Genomic DNA, 18,203 nt, shown 5'->3' with positions numbered 1-18,203 from the left:
TGTTTGTTGGTTGCTTTCAGTTTTATAACCCACTTATGAGCGAAATCATATGGTTTTTGACTTTTTCCACCAGATTTATTTTGCTTAGCATGATATTCTCAAGATCCATCCATGTCGTTGCAAATGGCAGCATTTCATCTTTTCAGATGGCTGAGTCATATTCCATTGTGTATATGTGCCACCTCTTCTCTATCCAGTCATCTATCGAAGGGCACTCGGTTGTTTTCATGTCTTGGCCACTGTGAATAGTGCTGCTCCAACACTCGTTACTTGTCCTGTTGATGACAGCCATTCCAACCGGTGTGAGGTGGTATCTCACGTGGTTTCGATGTGCATCTCTCTAATAGCTAGTAAAGTTGAGCATCTTTTTATATATCTGTTGGCTGTTTGTATGTTTTCTTAGGAGAAATGTCTGTTCAGGTTCTCTGCCCATTTTTTAATTGACGTATTTGTTTTTTTGTTCTTTAGTTGCATGAGTCTTTTATATGTTTTGGATATTAGCCCGGGATTGGAGGTGTCGTTTGCAAGCATCTTTTCCTATTCGGTTGGTCGCCTCTTTGTTCTGCTGATGGTTAGACCTGGGCTCCTTAACCAAAGGGTCCAAGAATAGAACTTGGGGTCTGCGAAACTGCAGGGGAAAACTGCATTTCATCCCTCTAGTGAAAATTTAGCATTTTCTTTGTTTATAGGTTGTAGGCGATAAGCCAGGTACTGTCACTAATACCTTCACTAACTCGAAATTCGAGTTATGAGATCTGCTACTAGATCTCGTTATTTAATGTGTTAATAAAGCAGCACATTTGTAACCACGTCACCACTTGCTTTAATATTTTGATAACTTTTTCGATACATTTGTAACGCATCTATTTGTAATCTTCGATATTTTGTTTTATGCACTTTCAAAAATGTTATTCTGAGTGGGGATCTGCAGGTTTTGTGCCTTGGCACAGACTGGCTAAGAAGCCCTGGTTAGGTGGAGGCAGGTCATCTCCCTGTCCTGGCTCCATCTGGGGACGAGACCCTCCTCCAAATGTCCCATCCTGTCATTTAATACATGTCGATTGGGCCCCTGCTGCGGGAAGCATTGCGTTCGGACAGACGTGGCGTGACTGCTCAGTGGAGGATGTGAAGCACGTCTTTACACAGACGGCTCCTTAAGTGACCACCGTGCTACACGCTCGGAAGACACAGACTTATTCCCGGAGGCCTGGCCTTGCAACCAACCCCCTCTGTCAGGTCAAAGATACCAGCATGTCAACCAAGGGTCCCTTGTCTGCTTTGGACGATGGCATCCTAACTTGGCCAAAATTCCCTAGTGGGACAAAGACTTCGAAGACATCATTTCTAACGGAATGAGAGCCAGGAGAGAACATCTCACTTGAATCTAATTTTTTTCACGGTGGGGTCGTTTAAAGCTGGGCAAAGAGAATTCCTCGGAGCATTGCGTTGTTGCTGTCTAAAGAATTGTGTAGGAGTGGGCTTTCTCCTCCTAGCCCTGGCGTCATCTACCTGTCCAGGGCATAGCGTTAAAAGGGTGTTTAGAAAGTGACAGCAGATGAATCTTGGGACTCTCACCGGCCCCTCCCCCACCCTCACCCCCCGTTTCCATGGGGCTCAAGTCTGAGGTGCAGCAAGTGTACAAGAGGAGAAGTAAAAGGTCCAGGGGCGGTGTCCGGGGGCGGCAGGGTGGCCGCCGGTCACTTCCCCAGCCAGTCGCGAACACAGCGTTGGAGGTCCCCGCGGGCCCAGCTTCTCTCCGACGTCGCGTCTGCACAGCCGGCTTTCTGTGTCGGAACCGGCCCTGTTGCTTTATGGCAGTTGAGTAAGGCACGAGCTCTCCCCAAAACTTGTTCGTTGGTTTCTGGGTGACGTTCCTTAGACCTGAGCATGCTTATCTGGAACTGGTGCAGACAGGCGGGCAGGTCAAAAGGGACCCAGCCCGCTGCCGAGGTTTGCGGGTGAAGACAGCAGCCTCCTCAGCCAGGGAAGGAGTGTCCGAGGCCACCCCCCTCACCCCCACCAGGCAGGGCCCCCAGGGAGGGGCGGGAGGCCGTGCTTCCAGTCCTAGTGGTCACCTTTCTTTAAAAATTAATTTTTTAACCACTGCCAAATGGCTGTTTATTTAGAGTAGAGCGACCTCTCCCTTATCTGGGGCACAGACACTTTGCCATTTGTGCCCCAGAGAGCTGGTGTCACTCACTAAAGCAGAGGGTGTTTCCTTAGGGGACTCATTTGCCTTTGCAGCCTGTGAGGCCTGCCAGAGGAACCAAAGAAAGGCTTTGGGTCCCCCCCGAGAAAGAGCAGGCGGGGAGGGGGCAGCCCTCGAGAGAGGAGGGTGTGGTCCGTCCAGGCTGAGCGGGCCTGTTGGTCTCCGTCCCCATTCCATGTTGCTGGGCAGTCTCGTGCCCGTGGGCACGCTGGCAGAAGGCCCCCTGGGGCGGGCTCCCTCTGCCAGGGAAAGGGGTTACGCGTGTGTGACCTCTCCTCGGTATCTGCCACCCTGTGGGAGGTCAGACGCTTCAGGGCCCTCCTGGCAGGCTCAGGCATCGCTCTAGGGTTGGTCAAGGCCATTCTCCTGGTGCCAGGCCTCTCTGCGGCCACCGCCACAGGGGCCACTGGGCCCACTGCGCATACAGTCCTGACCTTGACCCCAGGGTGGCACCTCCCAAGTTCTTGCCGTGTTTTGGGGCTGCTTTCCTCTGGAGGGCATGGAAGCTTCTCCTCCCCACCGCACCCAGGCGGGGCCACAGGCGAAGCGCTCTGGGTCAGGACCTGGGCTGCTGGGAGGTGGCCGCTGGCTGCAGGATTATTGATATTGTTGAGATAAAAATGGGGACAGCATCGTGGGACAGCTGGCTGATCTAACCTCGCTCCTGCTTTCAGAGTATGAGATAGAGAGGTCCTTCTTCCTTCGAATGAAGTGTGTTTTGGCAAAGAGAAACGCGGGCCTGACGTGCAGTGGCTACAAGGTACGCGGGGGCACGGCAGGTGGGGGGAAGGGGTAGGCGGTGCTGGGTCCTCACTGCTGTACAGCTCACCACACACGCGGCATCTGCAGACGGGGCACAGGGACCCAGACATCTCACACTGCCCAGTGTAGCACTTTCGAGGGACTCTGCTCATGGCTGCTTACGAGATAGGTGTGGGAGCTGGCATCTCCCAGGAGGACTGGATTTGTCCTACGAGACCAGGAATAAACGTGGCTGAGGGTAGAATTCGACCTCGGCGCCCGTAGGTTTTACTTTGCGCACAGGTCAGTCCCACCGGAACAGCCGCCCCTGGAGTCACTGAGACCCGTCTTCCAGGTCAGGATCCTGGGCCAGCAGCCAGCAGTCAGCCCAGAAATGTCGCTCTAAGCCTCCAAATGCCCAGCCAGATCCAGTGCTAATGGTGATGTGCACGATAGCAGGAACGCAGCCCTTTCCGGGTGCAAGGCAGAGCTTTCGTCTGCTGCATCCCATCTAATTTAACTGACGGCCATAGCAGCCCCTTAAGGGGAGCGTCGTCAGCCCCATTCTGTCTCCAGGACATCAGCCGAGAAGGGAGAAGCGACCGGCAGAAGGGCAGGCAGTCTCGGGGGCATAGCCGGGGTCCCTGAGCCCAGCCCTCGCGCCTCCCTGGCTGGATCTCTCTGCCAGACATGGCCGTGTGCTCTGGCTCACCCCAGGATCCAGGAGTAGGTCACTTACAGAGCCACGGGCAGTACTGGGCCTGGACATCAGACTGCAGGGCAGGTTTGGCGAAGTCTGAGCTGAGCGCCCCCCACCTATCCGAGCCCCTCTGGAGCGGCCCCCCACCCCCAGCTGTCTGCAGTTGCTGTTTCTCCCACCTCGTAACCCCTCATGCTGGAGCTGGAGGCAGATGGGGGCCTTGGGGCAGAGGTATTTGCACGTTAGGATGGGAGGGAGGTGGGCCAAGAGAAAGGGGGCAGCTTTGCGCCGCCTCCACTTTGCCCTCTCTCTCCGGAATGCGGGTCTGTTGGGCTCCGACCCCCTTCCATGTTGCCAGGCGGTCTCGTGCCCGTGGGCACACTGGCGGGAGGCCCCTGGGGCGGGCTCGGCCTCTCCCTCCCATCCCAGCGGCTGTGTCAGTCCCACTCGGACCTCCTCCCTCGGACTTGACCTTGCTCTGTTTTACAGTTCGGAGGATGCATTTCTTATTTGCTGTCCAGTCTCTAAGCCTTTTTAGGCCAAGGGTGGGGATGCCCCAATACCATCCTGCACCCAATAGACATTCTTCTGGAGACGGGTCTTGAATTGTTTTTGCCACTTATTAACTGTCTAATCGTAAGCAAAGCATGTCACCCACCTCGTCCTCAGTTTCCTCGTCAGTAAAATGGGAGAATAGACTAGAAGGATTTAAAGATGGGTTCCAGCTCTGAAGACTGGGAGTACGTTCAGGAATCCTGGAGGAATGCTTTTGAAAAGAGCCTTTACGATTTTAGGTGTCGGTCACTGCTGTTACGTTTGTGACTCGTGCCAGAGTTTACCGACTATGACTTGTATAAGTGCTTCCGATCCTGAGCCTCAACACTATCCAGTTTCTCGTGCATGATTTTTGGCTATAACGACTAGAAATGTTTCTGTGTAGCTACTCTGGCTTGTTCCTTATTACAGGGGGATACAATCTTGAATTATAAATAAATAATAAAATAAAACAAAACAAAATAAAAATACATTAAAAATGAAACTTTTTGATGCCATTGAAGAAATTTTGAACTTCCTGGAGCGATTGATATAGCTAGTCCAGTGATGTCAAGGTCAAGTTAACAGGTCAAGTTCAATCCCGTTGGAAGATAAGCATTACAGTTACTGAAGTGAACATTATGGGACAAATGGTCACCTCCCTAAAATGCTTCTGCTGTGCCATCTAACTGCAACTTGGCAATGAGTTAATTATGTATAACTCCGTTACATATTGGAGAGCCTTAACTTGAGCACAGCCAGTGGGTAAGACAGTCCCATATTCTATTATGATAGTGGTTTCTAAGAAAGATCCGCAGTTTTCCTGTCTTTTGAGCAGCGAATCGGGCGTTCGGCTGTGCAGCTCAGTGGAGGCTGGGCTGGGGGTTAGTCCAGCAAGTTCAAGGAAGTGAGCAAGCTCAGAGCCGGGAGGGGTGGGCGCCCGTGTAACCCCTGGGCCTCCGGTGGCCGACCCTGCCCTCTGCTTCCCCCAGGTCATCCACTGCAGCGGCTACCTGAAGATCAGGCAGTACATGCTGGACATGTCGCTGTACGACTCATGTTACCAGATCGTGGGGCTCGTGGCCGTGGGCCAGTCACTGCCGCCCAGCGCCATCACCGAGATCAAGCTGCACAGTAACATGTTCATGTTCAGGGCCAGCCTCGACCTGAAGCTGATATTCCTGGATTCCAGGTGAGTTAGGGACCTGCTGGAAGGTGCTGATGGGGGAAACTGGCCCCCGAAAGCGACACTGTTAAGCCAAGAGGTAATGAGTATGAAGTCACAGGAAGCACGTGAGTTAGAAAGGGACTTAGTGACGCCCAGTCATGAACTGAAAGAATTAGTATCAGCCTTAGTACCCAGGAGCCACCAGCTTCTTCAGCTTATACGTTCCTTAAAATCCTATTTATGTTTTTATCATGTCACTGGAGCAGGAACTGGAAGTATGTGTTGTGGGCACAAGGGAGCTTCTTTTGAAGGCCCATGACGTCAGGATTCTGCCTCGTATCCCCAACAAGTTGGGAGGACTTTCAGACAAACAAAAGTCTTCTGCATTGAGTAGTGTGTGACTCAGGCTGGTGGGAGGCCATTTGAGCTATAAGGGCCACCAGGGCTGAGGCCGCTAGCAGACAGGTAGCCTTCCCTCAGGGGAGGCTCTGACCACGAGTTCAGCGGGTACCGGTCTGGGCCGGGAGGGCGAGGTGCCCAGAACTACCTCTCCCAACTGTCCTTTCCTCTCTTACTGGGGAATCCCTGTCAACCTGACTTCAGAGAGAGTGAGTGAGGCCGGCTCTGGAGGGCAGGTCTGTGCTGGAGTGGGGCTGCAGGCCTCAGAGTCTCCAGGCCTCAGGCCTGCAGGGCCTCTTTGGAAGTTTGTTTTCTTATCTGGCAGAAAAACAATAACAACAATAGCCATGCCCCGCCCGCGCTGCTGCCCCCAGGGCAGTTAGGAAAAATGAAATTAGATAAAAGTCTGATGCACCTGCAATTTGGGTCCTTTTGCCCGCTGGCCTCTTAGAAGATTTATCAGTTGTACAGACAAGAATAAGTGTTTGGAGACCCCACTCCTGACTTGTAGTGCGTGTGGCCGAGCTTCCTCAGAAGGAGAACTCTGTGTGTGTGTGTGTGTGTGTGTGTGTGTGTGCGCGCGCGCGTGTGTGTGTGTGTTTTCTGGATGTTCTGAAGCTAGGATTTATTGTTTCCTTTATCCCTCACTTTTTTTGTGTGGTAAAATATACATAACATAAAATTGATCATTTTAACCATTTATTGAAGGAACACAAATCTACCTGGTTAGGCGTGGAAGGCGAAGACAAAGGTTACTGTAGTTCATCATTCATGCACCACAGAACCTTTCAAGGTAGAGAAATGACGAGGGCTGACGTGACGGGGTCACCGTGATTCTCCCAGAAGGTCACCCCCTGAGGGATGGATGGGATGGGGGCTGTGTTCCTGCAGGGAGAGGAGCTGGTGGGCGGAGGGAACAGGCCATGAAAGGACATTCTTTCTGGATTCTGGACCCCTCTCCAGGCGGGCTGAGGGACGGGCCAGCTGTGCAGGTCGCTGCTGTAGACGTGTGGATGGGTGCGACGGGTTCCTCCCTTGCTTCGTCTCCCAGTTTTCCTTTGGCCATTCCAGCAAACCCCCCGGGACCTAGGGAATTCTGTAGAAGAGGGAAGACGAGGGTCTCCCCGGACGAGCGATTGCCGGTTCAGTCCCCACAGCTCTGAGCTCCGGGGACTTAACAGAGTGGGGTGTGCGAGGCGAGGTCGGAGGCCAGGGTGCTCCTGAAGGGATCTCGGACGCGGCCTCCTCGCTGGCAGGTGTCCCTCTGCTTTACGGTGTGAGGGACGTACCCCGAAGTGAGTAGAATAGAAAGGGGGATGCTCTTGAGGAAGACTTCCTGTCTCCACAGAAGACTCTGCAGCTCTTCCTGCTAAGCATCAGGAAACTTCCAGAAAGTCTTCAGGCTTTTTGGAACTCCAGTCTTCTAGAAGGTGCTGGAAATGCCCTGCAGAAGCCTTCACACTCACTCTGGTCTTCGATCTGCTGCAGCCCGATGGTCTTCAAAAGGTCGCCCGGCCGGAGGACAGAGGGCCTGGGAGGCCAGCAGGCCGCCGGCGGGGTGGGAGATGGCAGCTCCTGCCTCCACACCCAGGAGCCACGGCGAGGGGCTGGCCCGAAGCCCAGCAGCCCCAGAGTCACGAGGGCCGGGGGGCCCCACCCAGCACAGTCCCAGACACGACTGAACTCGGCGTAACCTGGAATTTGGTTCGTCGGGGTTTTGTGGTATTTCACTTTGAAACTGTAGCTGGTGCTTTTGCTAAGGATGGGTGAACTGAGCGATGTTTGGGGTTTGGCACATCCCTCTGACAGGTCGTCAGACACTAGAGGGTTGGAAAAAACCAGGAGGGCGTGCTGCCAAACCCTTCCCTTCCCCTTTAATTTTTAAAGCCGTGTGGACTTTGATGAGAAACTTAATACATGTGTTTCTGATTCATTTACACGTTTGGGGCCGTTGTTCTGAAACCGTTCGTCCGGAGAGTCTGGGGCGCCTCTTTCATCCCCGCGCCGGGGAGATGCCCGGCCTTCTGGCGGGGGAGCCAGACGGCTCGGTTTTCCTGCCACACAGAGCTGGACTCCATCGGGGCCTGAAGTTCTAGGTGGCCCTTAGACGAGTCCCCCGAGCCGCGAAAGGCCCTGGTCTGCGCACGCCCCCGCCTCCTTCCTGCCCTGGACGAACACCATGGAAATGTGTGCAGCAAACGGAGGGAAGTACGAGGCCCGCGCAGGACGCGGCAGACGGGGGCGCGTCGGGGAGCGCGAGCGAGGTCGGGCTCACGCTTCAGATCTGGACCGGCAGGGCTGCCAGGCCAGGCCGACCTCCGTCCTCTGTCCCCGCTGACTCTGACTGTGGCTTCGCCGCCTCTGGAATCCCTTCTCATCCTCCTCTCTCATCTGTTCTTAACTCTCTGTCACCAAGACATTTGGGCCACCTCCTCCAAGGGCACGGCTCCCAGTGCGCTTGCCAGGTGCAGTCTCCACCTACAGATGGAGTGAGCCAAACGCCGGTGACAGTGTGGTCTTGGATGTGAAGAGCCACTTTTTTCAAAGAGGTGAAGTGGGAAATTAACACGCTTGGAGCTCAATGAGGATGGAGAGAGGTCACGTCACACAAGCACCGGGAACATGCGGGGGTCTGAAACCATCCTCCCCCCCTCCCCAATATGAGGCCGAAGCGTTTCCCGTGCGTCCCCAGCTCCCGCCAGTAGAAATCTCTCAGCTGTGTGTCGTTCTGAGGCCAACTAATTAACAGCATCCAGGGAGGGACCGAGGTGTAAAGGCTCATGCACCCAACGGCCGAGATGTGGGGACGACCCAAGTGCCCGTGATCAGATGAACAGACAGACAAAATGTGGCGTCTGCACACAACGGAATAGTGTTCACCACAGAAACGATGACAGTCGACACGCACCGCGACCAGCGGGGATGGACCTTGACAACACTGTGCTGAGTGCAAGAAGCCAGACACGGAAGGGCGGATACCGCATCATTCCGCTGAGACGCAGTATCTAGAACGGAAAAGTTGTAGACACAGAAAGCAGACAAGGGTCGCCGAGGTGGCGGGGGAGAGAAACGGGGGGTTAGTGCTTAACAGGGACACGGTTTCTGTCCAGGGGGATGAAAAAGTTCTGGAAACAGACATGGTGATGCTTATACAACGCTGCAAATGGAACTATTGCCACCGAAGGGTACACCGAAAATGGTTAAAATGGTCAAGTTGAGGTTATGCATATTTTAGCACAATAATTTCTAAAACGTGTCACACAGGACTATCCCACAAAAGCTCCCGAGCGTGGGTTCCGTCTCACCTCTCCTCCAATATCAGCATCTGAGTTCACTCTGAAGGGCCGTCAGATAAGCTTCGCCTTGCGAAGGGGTAGGATGCTAAGCCGCCCCAAACCTTCTTCCAGCCGGCGGTCAGAGAACACGCTCCCCGAAGTCCGCTGCATCCTGCGCTGGGCTGGACTTCAAAGACTTTCTTCTTGCAAAAAAAGATCATTCTTAGTTTCCAAAATCAACATTCCCCCCGGCCCCGGCCTTTTAGCACTTGATTAGTTGGCAAAACCAATATTAGTTTAAATGAAAGGCAATCTGCAGAGCGGCGTGACTCACGGAGCCCCCGTCCTCCCCCAGGGTGACCGAGCTGACCGGGTACGAGCCGCAGGACCTGATCGAGAAGACGCTGTACCATCACGTGCACGGCTGCGACGTGTTCCACCTCCGCTACGCGCACCACCTCCGTGAGTACGGTGCTCGCCCGGGGCCCTGGGCCGCGGCTCCCTCGCGGGGGAGGAGGGAGGAGGGGAGCCCTTGTTTGGGGCGATCATCGTCCATCATGTGCACTTGGACCGTAAACCTCAGGCGTGACTCCATGTGGCCTTTGACTTAAGCGCGGCTACTCGCCGTCCATCCGCAAACATCCAGTGAAGCTGGCAGGTGTGGGACGGTGCCGAGGTGCCGGATCCGAGGTCACGGGTTTGGAACCTAAGTGTCTCTGTGACATCCGGACACCAGGGGTGAATAACGGTGACAGCAGCCGAACCGATACAGGACCCTTCCTGCTGTCGGGCATGAGTTTAAGTGATTAAATCTATAATCGGCCCAGTGAGGGAGCTTCTCGTGTCTGTGATTCTCCTTTTCCCGCTGAGGATGCTGAGGTGCAGAGGGTTTAAGCCACTTGCCACAGTCACAGAGCAGGGAGGTGGCAGGGCTGGGGGCTGAACCCACACGGCTGGGGGAGCTCGGGGTTTCCGGGATGGGGGAAGTCTGCGTGGAAAGAGCGAACAAACGGCGTTCGACTTGCCAACGGATGCAGTTTGGGGAACGTTTGGATTGGGGGGGAGGGGCTGCTCTAGTCACTGAAATGCCTAAAGAAGTGACCCTCCTGAGTCCAAACTGAGGCCGCAAGTGCTTGGGAAGGAGAAGAAGGCCTCGTCCCCGCCGCCCGGCCCCAGGGTGCTTCTTGGCGGGTGCAGATGGCTGGAGGAGCCAGACCTTCTGCAGCGCAGCCCAGGGGGCAGGTCCTCCGTGCCCGCTGTGCTCTGTGCTGACTCAGAGGCGTGAGCGTCGCGTTCCAGGGGGACGGCAGGCCCAGAGACTGCTCCGCACGCGGCCGCAGGGCCTGCCCGGCCGGTCGGTGTGGACGGGGACCGGTGAGCGTGGCGGTTACGAGGGCGTCCCTGCGCCCCGTGCCCGAGTCACTCTGGGCCTAGCCCTGTGACCACCGGGACGCTGCAGACCTGGACGGCTTCTTCCCGCTGCTCTGAATTCACAGCAGCGTGGAAAGGTCTCTGTGCACAGAGAGGCTCGGCATCTTGACGGCCTTTTTATTTCCTTTTTAAAAAGTGACTAAATCATTATTTCATATCAGCATCCTCGTTCTCCTTGAGATCAAGCCTGGTAGGGAAGCAGCTGCCAAGTGTCCGGATGGGGTCAGCCTGTCGACGTCGACAGAGCACTGGAGGGGACAGACACCGGAGGGGGCAGATACCACAGGGGCCGGAGCACCGGAGGGGACGGAGCGAAGCTCTGAAGTGATGAGGGTGACCGGGAGACAGCGGAGGCATCTGCCCGGTGGGTGTGGAGCGACAGTGTGCACCCCACAACAGTCTGGAAGTGGGGGCCAGGCTGGGGAAGGGAGAGTAAGCAAGTATGAGCATCCCCAACTCCACACCCACCTCAGCCCCCGGACGGGACACCCCCACTACTGCTGGGAGGAGCGAGCGGGCCTGGGGGGCTCGGAGCCCCCTCCACTGAGGCAGGAGCATGTTGGGGAGCGGATGATGAGCAGCAAGCGACTTGAAAGCAAACCCCTGCATTCCACGCAGGAGGAGCTCATCAAAGCGGGGCTGCCGGGTGGCAAACGGGGCCGCTGAGCCCGGAGAGAGCTGAGGAGTCAAAGTCTCTGCTGTGAGTGCCACCGCTCGCCTCGCGCGCTGCCTGGCGTTCCAGCGGAAGCGAATGCCGTGTGTCTCTGGAAACGTAACGAAGGCCACGGGGATGACCAGCGGCGGCTCCTGTGTCCCCACACGGACTGGACGCTTTTCTCGAGTCGACTGTGACTTTTGGGCCACGTGCGGAGCTGGGCTGCTCTCGGGCCCATTTCCCAGGCGAGGTGCTCCTCCTCCTCCTCCGAGCGGCTCCTCCAGGGAGCAGCGGAGCCGGGTGCTGAGAGCCGCCCGTCCTGCTCTCACGATGGGCCTTAACCTGGGAGCCCCAGGCTTCCCCAGCTCGTGGGCTCACCAGCCCTACAACCAACGGGCTTTCATTCTGTCTCCGGCCGTTTGCCCGGCAGCTTCTCCTTCCCTCGCTAGGAATCTGGAATCTTCCGGATGTGGAAGGAAGGCTGGACGCGGGCGTCCCACCCACAGCGGAAAAGGCAGGGTGTTCAGATGTGTGGAAACCAGAGGGGGCGCGCCCTCTTTCGGCAAAGGGGCTGGAATTAGTAAATCAAAGGAAACCGGGAGGAGCAGTGTTGACGATGACTGCCACAGTGCTGTGACTCTGACCTTAAGGGACCCGAGGCACAGAGCACACCCGGCCAGGCCAGAGGAGGCGGGTGTGGCCTCAGGACCCGCCACGAGCTCCCAGAGCTCAGCCTCGGCTCCAGCCTCGGAACCACTTCAGGTGTCTCCCCCAGAGCAGCCACGGCACTCACCTGGACATTTCTTTCTCCTCCAGACCTGGAACTTTCCGAGAAAGAAAGGGAAGACAGTGTCCTCCCCCGGCCTGTAGACGGCCACCTTCTCGCCTTGTCCCCACGTGGTCTTTCCTGCTAACCTCTCCCTGTAAAGACGCAGTCTGATAGAATGAAGACCCACCCTGACCCCATCTTTCCTAAAGTAGCTCTTTGAGGGCTCTGTCTCCGGACGCAGCCCTGTCCTGAGGTACCGAGGGTCACGGCTTCAGGGACGTTGGGAGACACAGTGTAGCCCATCACGGGGACTTTCTTTAACGTCGTGTCCTCGCCCACATGGTAGACACAGGTCCTTTCACACACTTTAACTGGACAGGTTGGGTTGGGGAGGACGGGTCAGAAGATGGAGCGGGTGGGATGTGACATTTCGAAATGTGACTTTTCAGTCCCGTCATGTGGGGCTCTGGTGACTGACAGCAGGGCTCAGGGGCCTGGCCCCAGGGGAGGGTGGTGGGGCAGGGGCTTCCTCCTCCAGCCTCCTGCCCCCCAGGTGCCACCTGCTCCCCAACAGTGGCCTTTGCCAACCTGGGACTTAAGTCCTTCCATCCAGTCCCATCTGGAGGTGGCCGGGTGGTCATTAAGAACACAGCCATACGGGGCAGCCCTTGCTGCTTCCCTTCCATCCCTCACAACGGAATGTGGCTGGAGGTGGCCGGCGACCCACACCTCTGGGCCCGTGAGGACTCCAAGGCCACAGGGCGGGCCTCGCCGCCTCCTCCTGCAGCGAGGTATCAGACCATCTGACTTCACCAAGCACAGGAACAGAGCAAACGGCTGCCAACACCCAGGGCCAAAGTGAGGTCACCGTCTGATTTTCCAAGGCCAAGCCTGCTCCACACTGGTGTTCACACCCCAGGACTCTCTGGTGATGGGCGAGGGGCTCTGCCGGACGTGACTGGGCGTGAGGATGCGATGGCTCTGGGGGAGCCTCGTCAGCCAGGCGGTGTTTGCGCATTCTTCATGACGTTGTCGTAACCGGGAGCAGGAGTCCCAGGGTCTGAAGAAAGCACCGCCCCTAGCGAAAGGGGATTCAGCACCTTCACGAGGGGAAGCGGGGCTGGGCCGCGCAGCCTCCGGGAACGCAGGCTTCCCAAGGTCAGCTGGGGGCTGGCGCCTCGTCCTCCAGGTGGGTCGGCGTGGGCCCGGGCATTCCCGGACGAGCTCTCCAAGTCGGATGTGCCAGGGCTTCCCCCGGAACCTTCTGCAAGGAAAAGGGAGCATGGGACCCTTTAGGGAACATCTGACCCTCCCAGCTGTTCCCCACTGGCAGCCCCGCTGAACGCAGGCCCAGGGCAGGGGGCCCAGGGCTGGGGGACCCAGGGTGGGGGGCGCTCAGGGCAGGCACAGCCCCTTCCATATGGTCACCTGGCCTGGGAGAAACACCGCCCCCCGCCCCAGCAGGGGGCCGCCTCCACTGTCTCTCTGCTCTCTGTGAAGTGTTCAGGAGACTCCTGGTTCTTGGGGAGAGCCCGCAGCGGCCTGTGCTCTCCGGACCCGTGGGTCCTGGGGGTGTGGGTAAACTCAGCCATCTGTGTCGAGGGACACCGGGCAGACGTCTTGAGAACACCTTGGTTTGGAAGAACCGTGATGTCAGTCTGGCTGTTCATCCTGGGTAGCGGAGAATCTCGCCTGGCTCTCTAGGAAGGCCCCGTCCAGACTGGGCTAAGCCCAAATCCGTGAGCACACAGCTGGGCCCAGCGAGCAGAACATTTCAGTGCCACAGAAAGACTTCGAAGCCCGAATCCGTGGTCCCCAAAGTTCAAGCAATAACTATTATAACAAAATTATGAGACGGCTGGTACAGACCAGGGAGAACACGCTCCAGATGACATACAGGAGTCACAAACTCAATTACTTCCAGGGCCGGGCATGTACCGTGAGTGTATGGTGGGCTGCAGGGAGTGGCAGAGTTTGTGGCTAACTGGACATCACGTGACCCGTCAAAGGCATTCTAAGTCACAGCACTATGCCACCAACAAAGCCTACCTGTGGACCAGTGGGTGCTTGGGTATCCATTTGCAACCACTCAATAGCACGGCTGTGGAACCTGGACAAAGTTCTCGAAACAGAAGATGAGTTTGAAGGGCGTTTCCAGGCGCCGTGAGGAGTCGTGATGGGCGTTACACGGCGTGGTAGCTTCCGCTGCTGGCCCTGCCGGCCTCTGGCCCGGAAATGGACGATGGAGTTTAACTTACCTGAAGATCCTTTTTAGATGCTTTCTCTGAGCAGAGTCTAGAGGCGGACGAGGCTTGGTCTTGCTGACGAAGGTGTGGGAGCCTGTACGCTCCAGGGACCATGAGCAGTGAAACAGGACGTCATCCCGGGCACGTTGCCTTGATCCCTGGAAGCAGCTCTGGACGTTCATAGTCATAGATTGTCCCTCTGCTTGTGACAAAGGGGACTCGAAGGGTCAGGCTCAGCCCATCTTCCACGGTCGGTGTCACTTTGCAGCTGTCCCACGATGTGGCCATGTGGAAACTCCTCCTCAGAGAGCCAGGGGACGTCCCATGTCTTCTCACCGGCACGGCTGCCGCGGGCAGCAGGCGCAGAGCGGGGCATTGTGTGGGGCCCCACGAGCATGCTGGAGGCCCGCTCCCCAAAGGAACCCGTGGCGGGGCTTCAGACTCACCGACTGTGCTCCCTCTGAGGCCCCGCCTGGCAGACAAGAGCCGGGAGGAGCACAGGGACTGAATCATTGACTTTTTTTTTCCCATGGCAGGTGGTTTAGTTTCCAGGAGCTGCTATCATAAAATACCCTGAACTTTGTGGCTGAGAACAAGAGAAGTCTGTCTCACAGTCCTGGAGGCCAGAAGTCCCAAAGTCAAGATGCTTCCTGTGGGGGCTCGAGGGAAGAGTCTGTCCTTGCCTCCTCCAGCTCTTGGGGGCTGCCAGCATTCCTTGGCTCGTGGCCACATCGCTAACCTCTGCCTCCATCTCCCTCTGCGTGTCTGTGCCTTCTCCTCTGTCTCTCATAAGGACATTTGTTGTTAGATTTAGCACCCACTCTAATGCAGGACGATCTCATCCTTAACTTAATCCCATCTACAAAGACTCTCTGCCTAAATATGGTCACATGCTCAGGTTTGGAGGGCTAGGATGTAAAACATATCTTTTGGGGGGACACTATTTAAGTATTTAACAGGCACTTTTGTTGTCCTTCTCAGCTCTTAAAGTTCAAAACAGAAACAGAAATAATGCTTCAGGCCAAAATCGCTCTCCTCCCAGAGGCTGTCCCCTGGTCACGGCTGTGCCTCCAGGTTCCGGAGGCACCAGGAAGGCCACCTACCTCTCTGGAGAGCACATGTATGGAACTAGACCTTCCATCCCAAAGAGGCCTCGGAAAACCATGACCACTGGCCTTCACGCAGTCATAGGTCGCCCTGATGCTGGAGACATTATGGCAAAGGTGGGGCCTCTGCCCTCAAGAGCTTATGGTTTAGGGGACATCTTGCTGCCTGTCCTCCACCACCATAAGCAGGGCCGTACTCCATATTGCTCTAGGCTGGGATCATTTCTGGCAGTTAGTTGTGAGGACGACAGATTGGACGGGGAGCCAGTGCAAACCGAAGAACGTTGTGACTAAATGTCTAGGATTTCAGCTTGGATCGACATGTTGACTGTGTCCATGGGTCACACCAAAGCAGGAAGGAAATTTCTGCATCTGCGTTTGGCCTCTGGAGCTAAGCCTCCTCGTCGCAGAGCCAGGAAGGGTCAGAGATGATAAAATCGGCCTCACTTCTGCCGTCTGAGTCCTAATATAAAATATTTGGAATAAACTGGTTTTCTTTTGTCCAGCTCTAAGATGATTGCAGATAGGTTTCAGGAATGTGGTAAGAAATACGAGGAGGTATAAAATATAGGGGAAGTATGCGGTCATTATCCTAGGGGCTTTGCGAACGCTGCTAGAGATTAACAAGCATTTCTCTCGAAGAAAGAATGACCTCTTGGGGAATCCGTAGCTGGGACCTCACTTTGGTTGTGTTGCATCTCTTTGGGGGCCATAAGCAAATTGTTTAGCTGAGTCACCCCGAAATGTTGGCCCACCCCCACCCCATCCCCATCTATAGTTCCCCCTTCTCCCACAGTGGCCACTCTGAGAAATGGGAGTTGGAACCCCTGGCTTGGGCCCCCACTGTGTCTTCAAGCCTTGTGGGCCCCAGTTTCCTGGTGACGCCCACCTCCCACAGTTGTAGTGGGGGTAAAATGAGGCAATGTATGCAAAAATGCATCTACGGCCATGCTACCCTGAACATGTCCGACCCCGTCTGATCTCGGAAGCTAAGCAGGGTCAGGCCTGGTTAGTACTTGGATGGGAGACCACGTAGGAAGACCAGGTGCTGTAGGCGTAAAAAAATAAATAAATCAAAATAAGGGATTAGAAGACCAGGTGCTGTAGGCGTAAAAAAATAAATAACTAAAAATAAGGGATTATAAGCTCACAAGGTCCTTGCAATCCGTGAGGTCAACCAAGGGTTGCCTCCTCGAAAAGAGCTAGAACCAGAACCCGTGTCTTGTTGTTTACAAAGGCAAACCCCCAAAGGAGAAGCAGTGTAAAGGCTCCTACTACTTCCATCTGCACCCCTCAGCACAGGATCTCATTAGTGCCAGGCGAGTCCAGCAAGGTGCAGATGCTAAGCCTGGGCAGGAAAGAGCGGATCCCTGCGCTGTCCCAGAGACGCCTGCCTCTCCGGCTGGAGGCGCTGGCTACGCAGCTGGACCACCACGCTAGCCCCACCACACTAGTCCCCAGCTTCATCCCTCGGGGGTGTGGGGCCTGATCCACGTTCATTTCCACTTCTCGACCCCCATACAAACTGCTTGCCCACGGACAAAATAACTAATTTTTCATTCTGATTATAAAACGAATACCTCCTCATTGCTGGAAATGTGGAAAAATCAAGGGAAGAAGATGAAAACTACTATTTTATCAGTCTGAGAGTAGCAGAGTTAGAACATACTGAGTGAGGCCTTCACCCACGTCTGCCACTGTTAGAACCTTCACATGTCTAATCCTCATGACCAGAAGGTGCAGGGGCTATACTTACCCTCTTGTTACAAATGAGGAAACCGAGGCACCAGGTCACGTGGCGCGTGTGCGTGCGTGCACACTTTTACATCATTAGGATTTTATTCTGTGCAGTTCTAAATCTTGTCTTTCTTTCATTTACCATTATGTCGTACATCTTCCCCATAATACTACAAATTCTTATTAATCATCAGATTAATGGCTGCAGAGTACTCTATTATTTATCCATCCTCTTCCCAGGTATCGGTCAGTTAAGTCTCCCCTCCCCTTTTTTCCTGAATTATAAGCAGGGCTGCAAGGAATCTCTTTGTACACGAGTCTCTGTTTGCATTTCTCATAATTCCCATAGGACCAGTTCCTAGACACGAAATCGGGGTGTCAGTAGCTGTGAGCTGTCAAAATGCTTTCCAGACGGACCACACTAATTCGTGCTTCAACAGCACATGGGGTGCCTCCCGCCACAGATCAGCCAACGTTGCTGGTCACTTCATTATTTTTTTTAGAGATAAAGTTCACACGATGTAAAATTCACGGTTTTAACCACTGTCGGTGGTTTTCAGTATATTCACAGTGGCGTGCAGCTATCACTTGATCTAATTCCAGGACGTTTTCTTCATCCCAAGGAGAACCTGGTCATCAGCAGTCACATCCAGCCCCTTCCTCCTCCAGCCCGAGGCAACCGCTCTCTGCTCTGTGTCTCTCTGGATGTGCCTGTTCTGGACATTTCCTATCAATGGAATCATGCAATATTTGTGTCTTTTAAAATGTCTGCTGAGTTGGTGGGTGGTACCTAACGCTGAGTTAAACAAATGAGTTGAAATGTGTTTATCTTTCATGTGTTTTCTTTGACGAGCTGTTTGTTCATGTCCTTGGCCCATCCCATGTTACTTTTAACGTCGTCGTGTTTTTATCGACCTGTTTGAACTCTTTATATATTAAGGCTGATATAATAATAACCCCTCGACTAGCCCGTTGGCAGCGGTTTTTCTTCTGCGCCAGAATAATTTGTTGCAGGTGTTAAAGTGGAGGATAAGGATGAAAAAAAAAGTCACAGAAGGCGACGGATTGCCCAGGGAAAGTTTGGGGAGAGGGAGGGGCTCTGCCCACTGGGAAAACGTGAGGGCTGAATTTCTGTGTCCACGAGTCTCCAGGGCTTTCCCTCAGCATCAGCTACTGCAGTCACAGAATATGGCCACCTCCCGGATTCCTTGCTCCGAAGGCTGCTAGTTAGAG

General features: G+C 55.0%; 1 protein-coding gene and 1 pseudogene across 1 annotated transcript in view; both read left to right on the top strand.

Moving 5' to 3' along the window:
- Positions 1 to 18,203, top strand: part of SIM2 (SIM bHLH transcription factor 2) — a 42,143-nt gene that overhangs the window by 19,851 nt on the left and 4,089 nt on the right. Inside the window, 3 exon segments of the mRNA XM_006927033.3 lie at positions 2,884 to 2,969; positions 5,177 to 5,376; positions 9,382 to 9,488. Of these exon segments, the coding sequence (XP_006927095.3) occupies positions 2,884 to 2,969; positions 5,177 to 5,376; positions 9,382 to 9,488 (393 nt within the window).
- On the top strand, positions 16,172 to 16,290 carry LOC112483790 (annotated as a pseudogene).

Source organism: Pteropus alecto, unplaced genomic scaffold (assembly GCF_000325575.1).
Source record: "Pteropus alecto unplaced genomic scaffold, ASM32557v1 scaffold97, whole genome shotgun sequence".
Lineage (NCBI taxonomy): Eukaryota > Metazoa > Chordata > Mammalia > Chiroptera > Pteropodidae > Pteropus > Pteropus alecto.
Note: the sequence above shows the minus strand (reverse complement) of the source record. Positions and strands in the feature narration are given on the sequence as shown.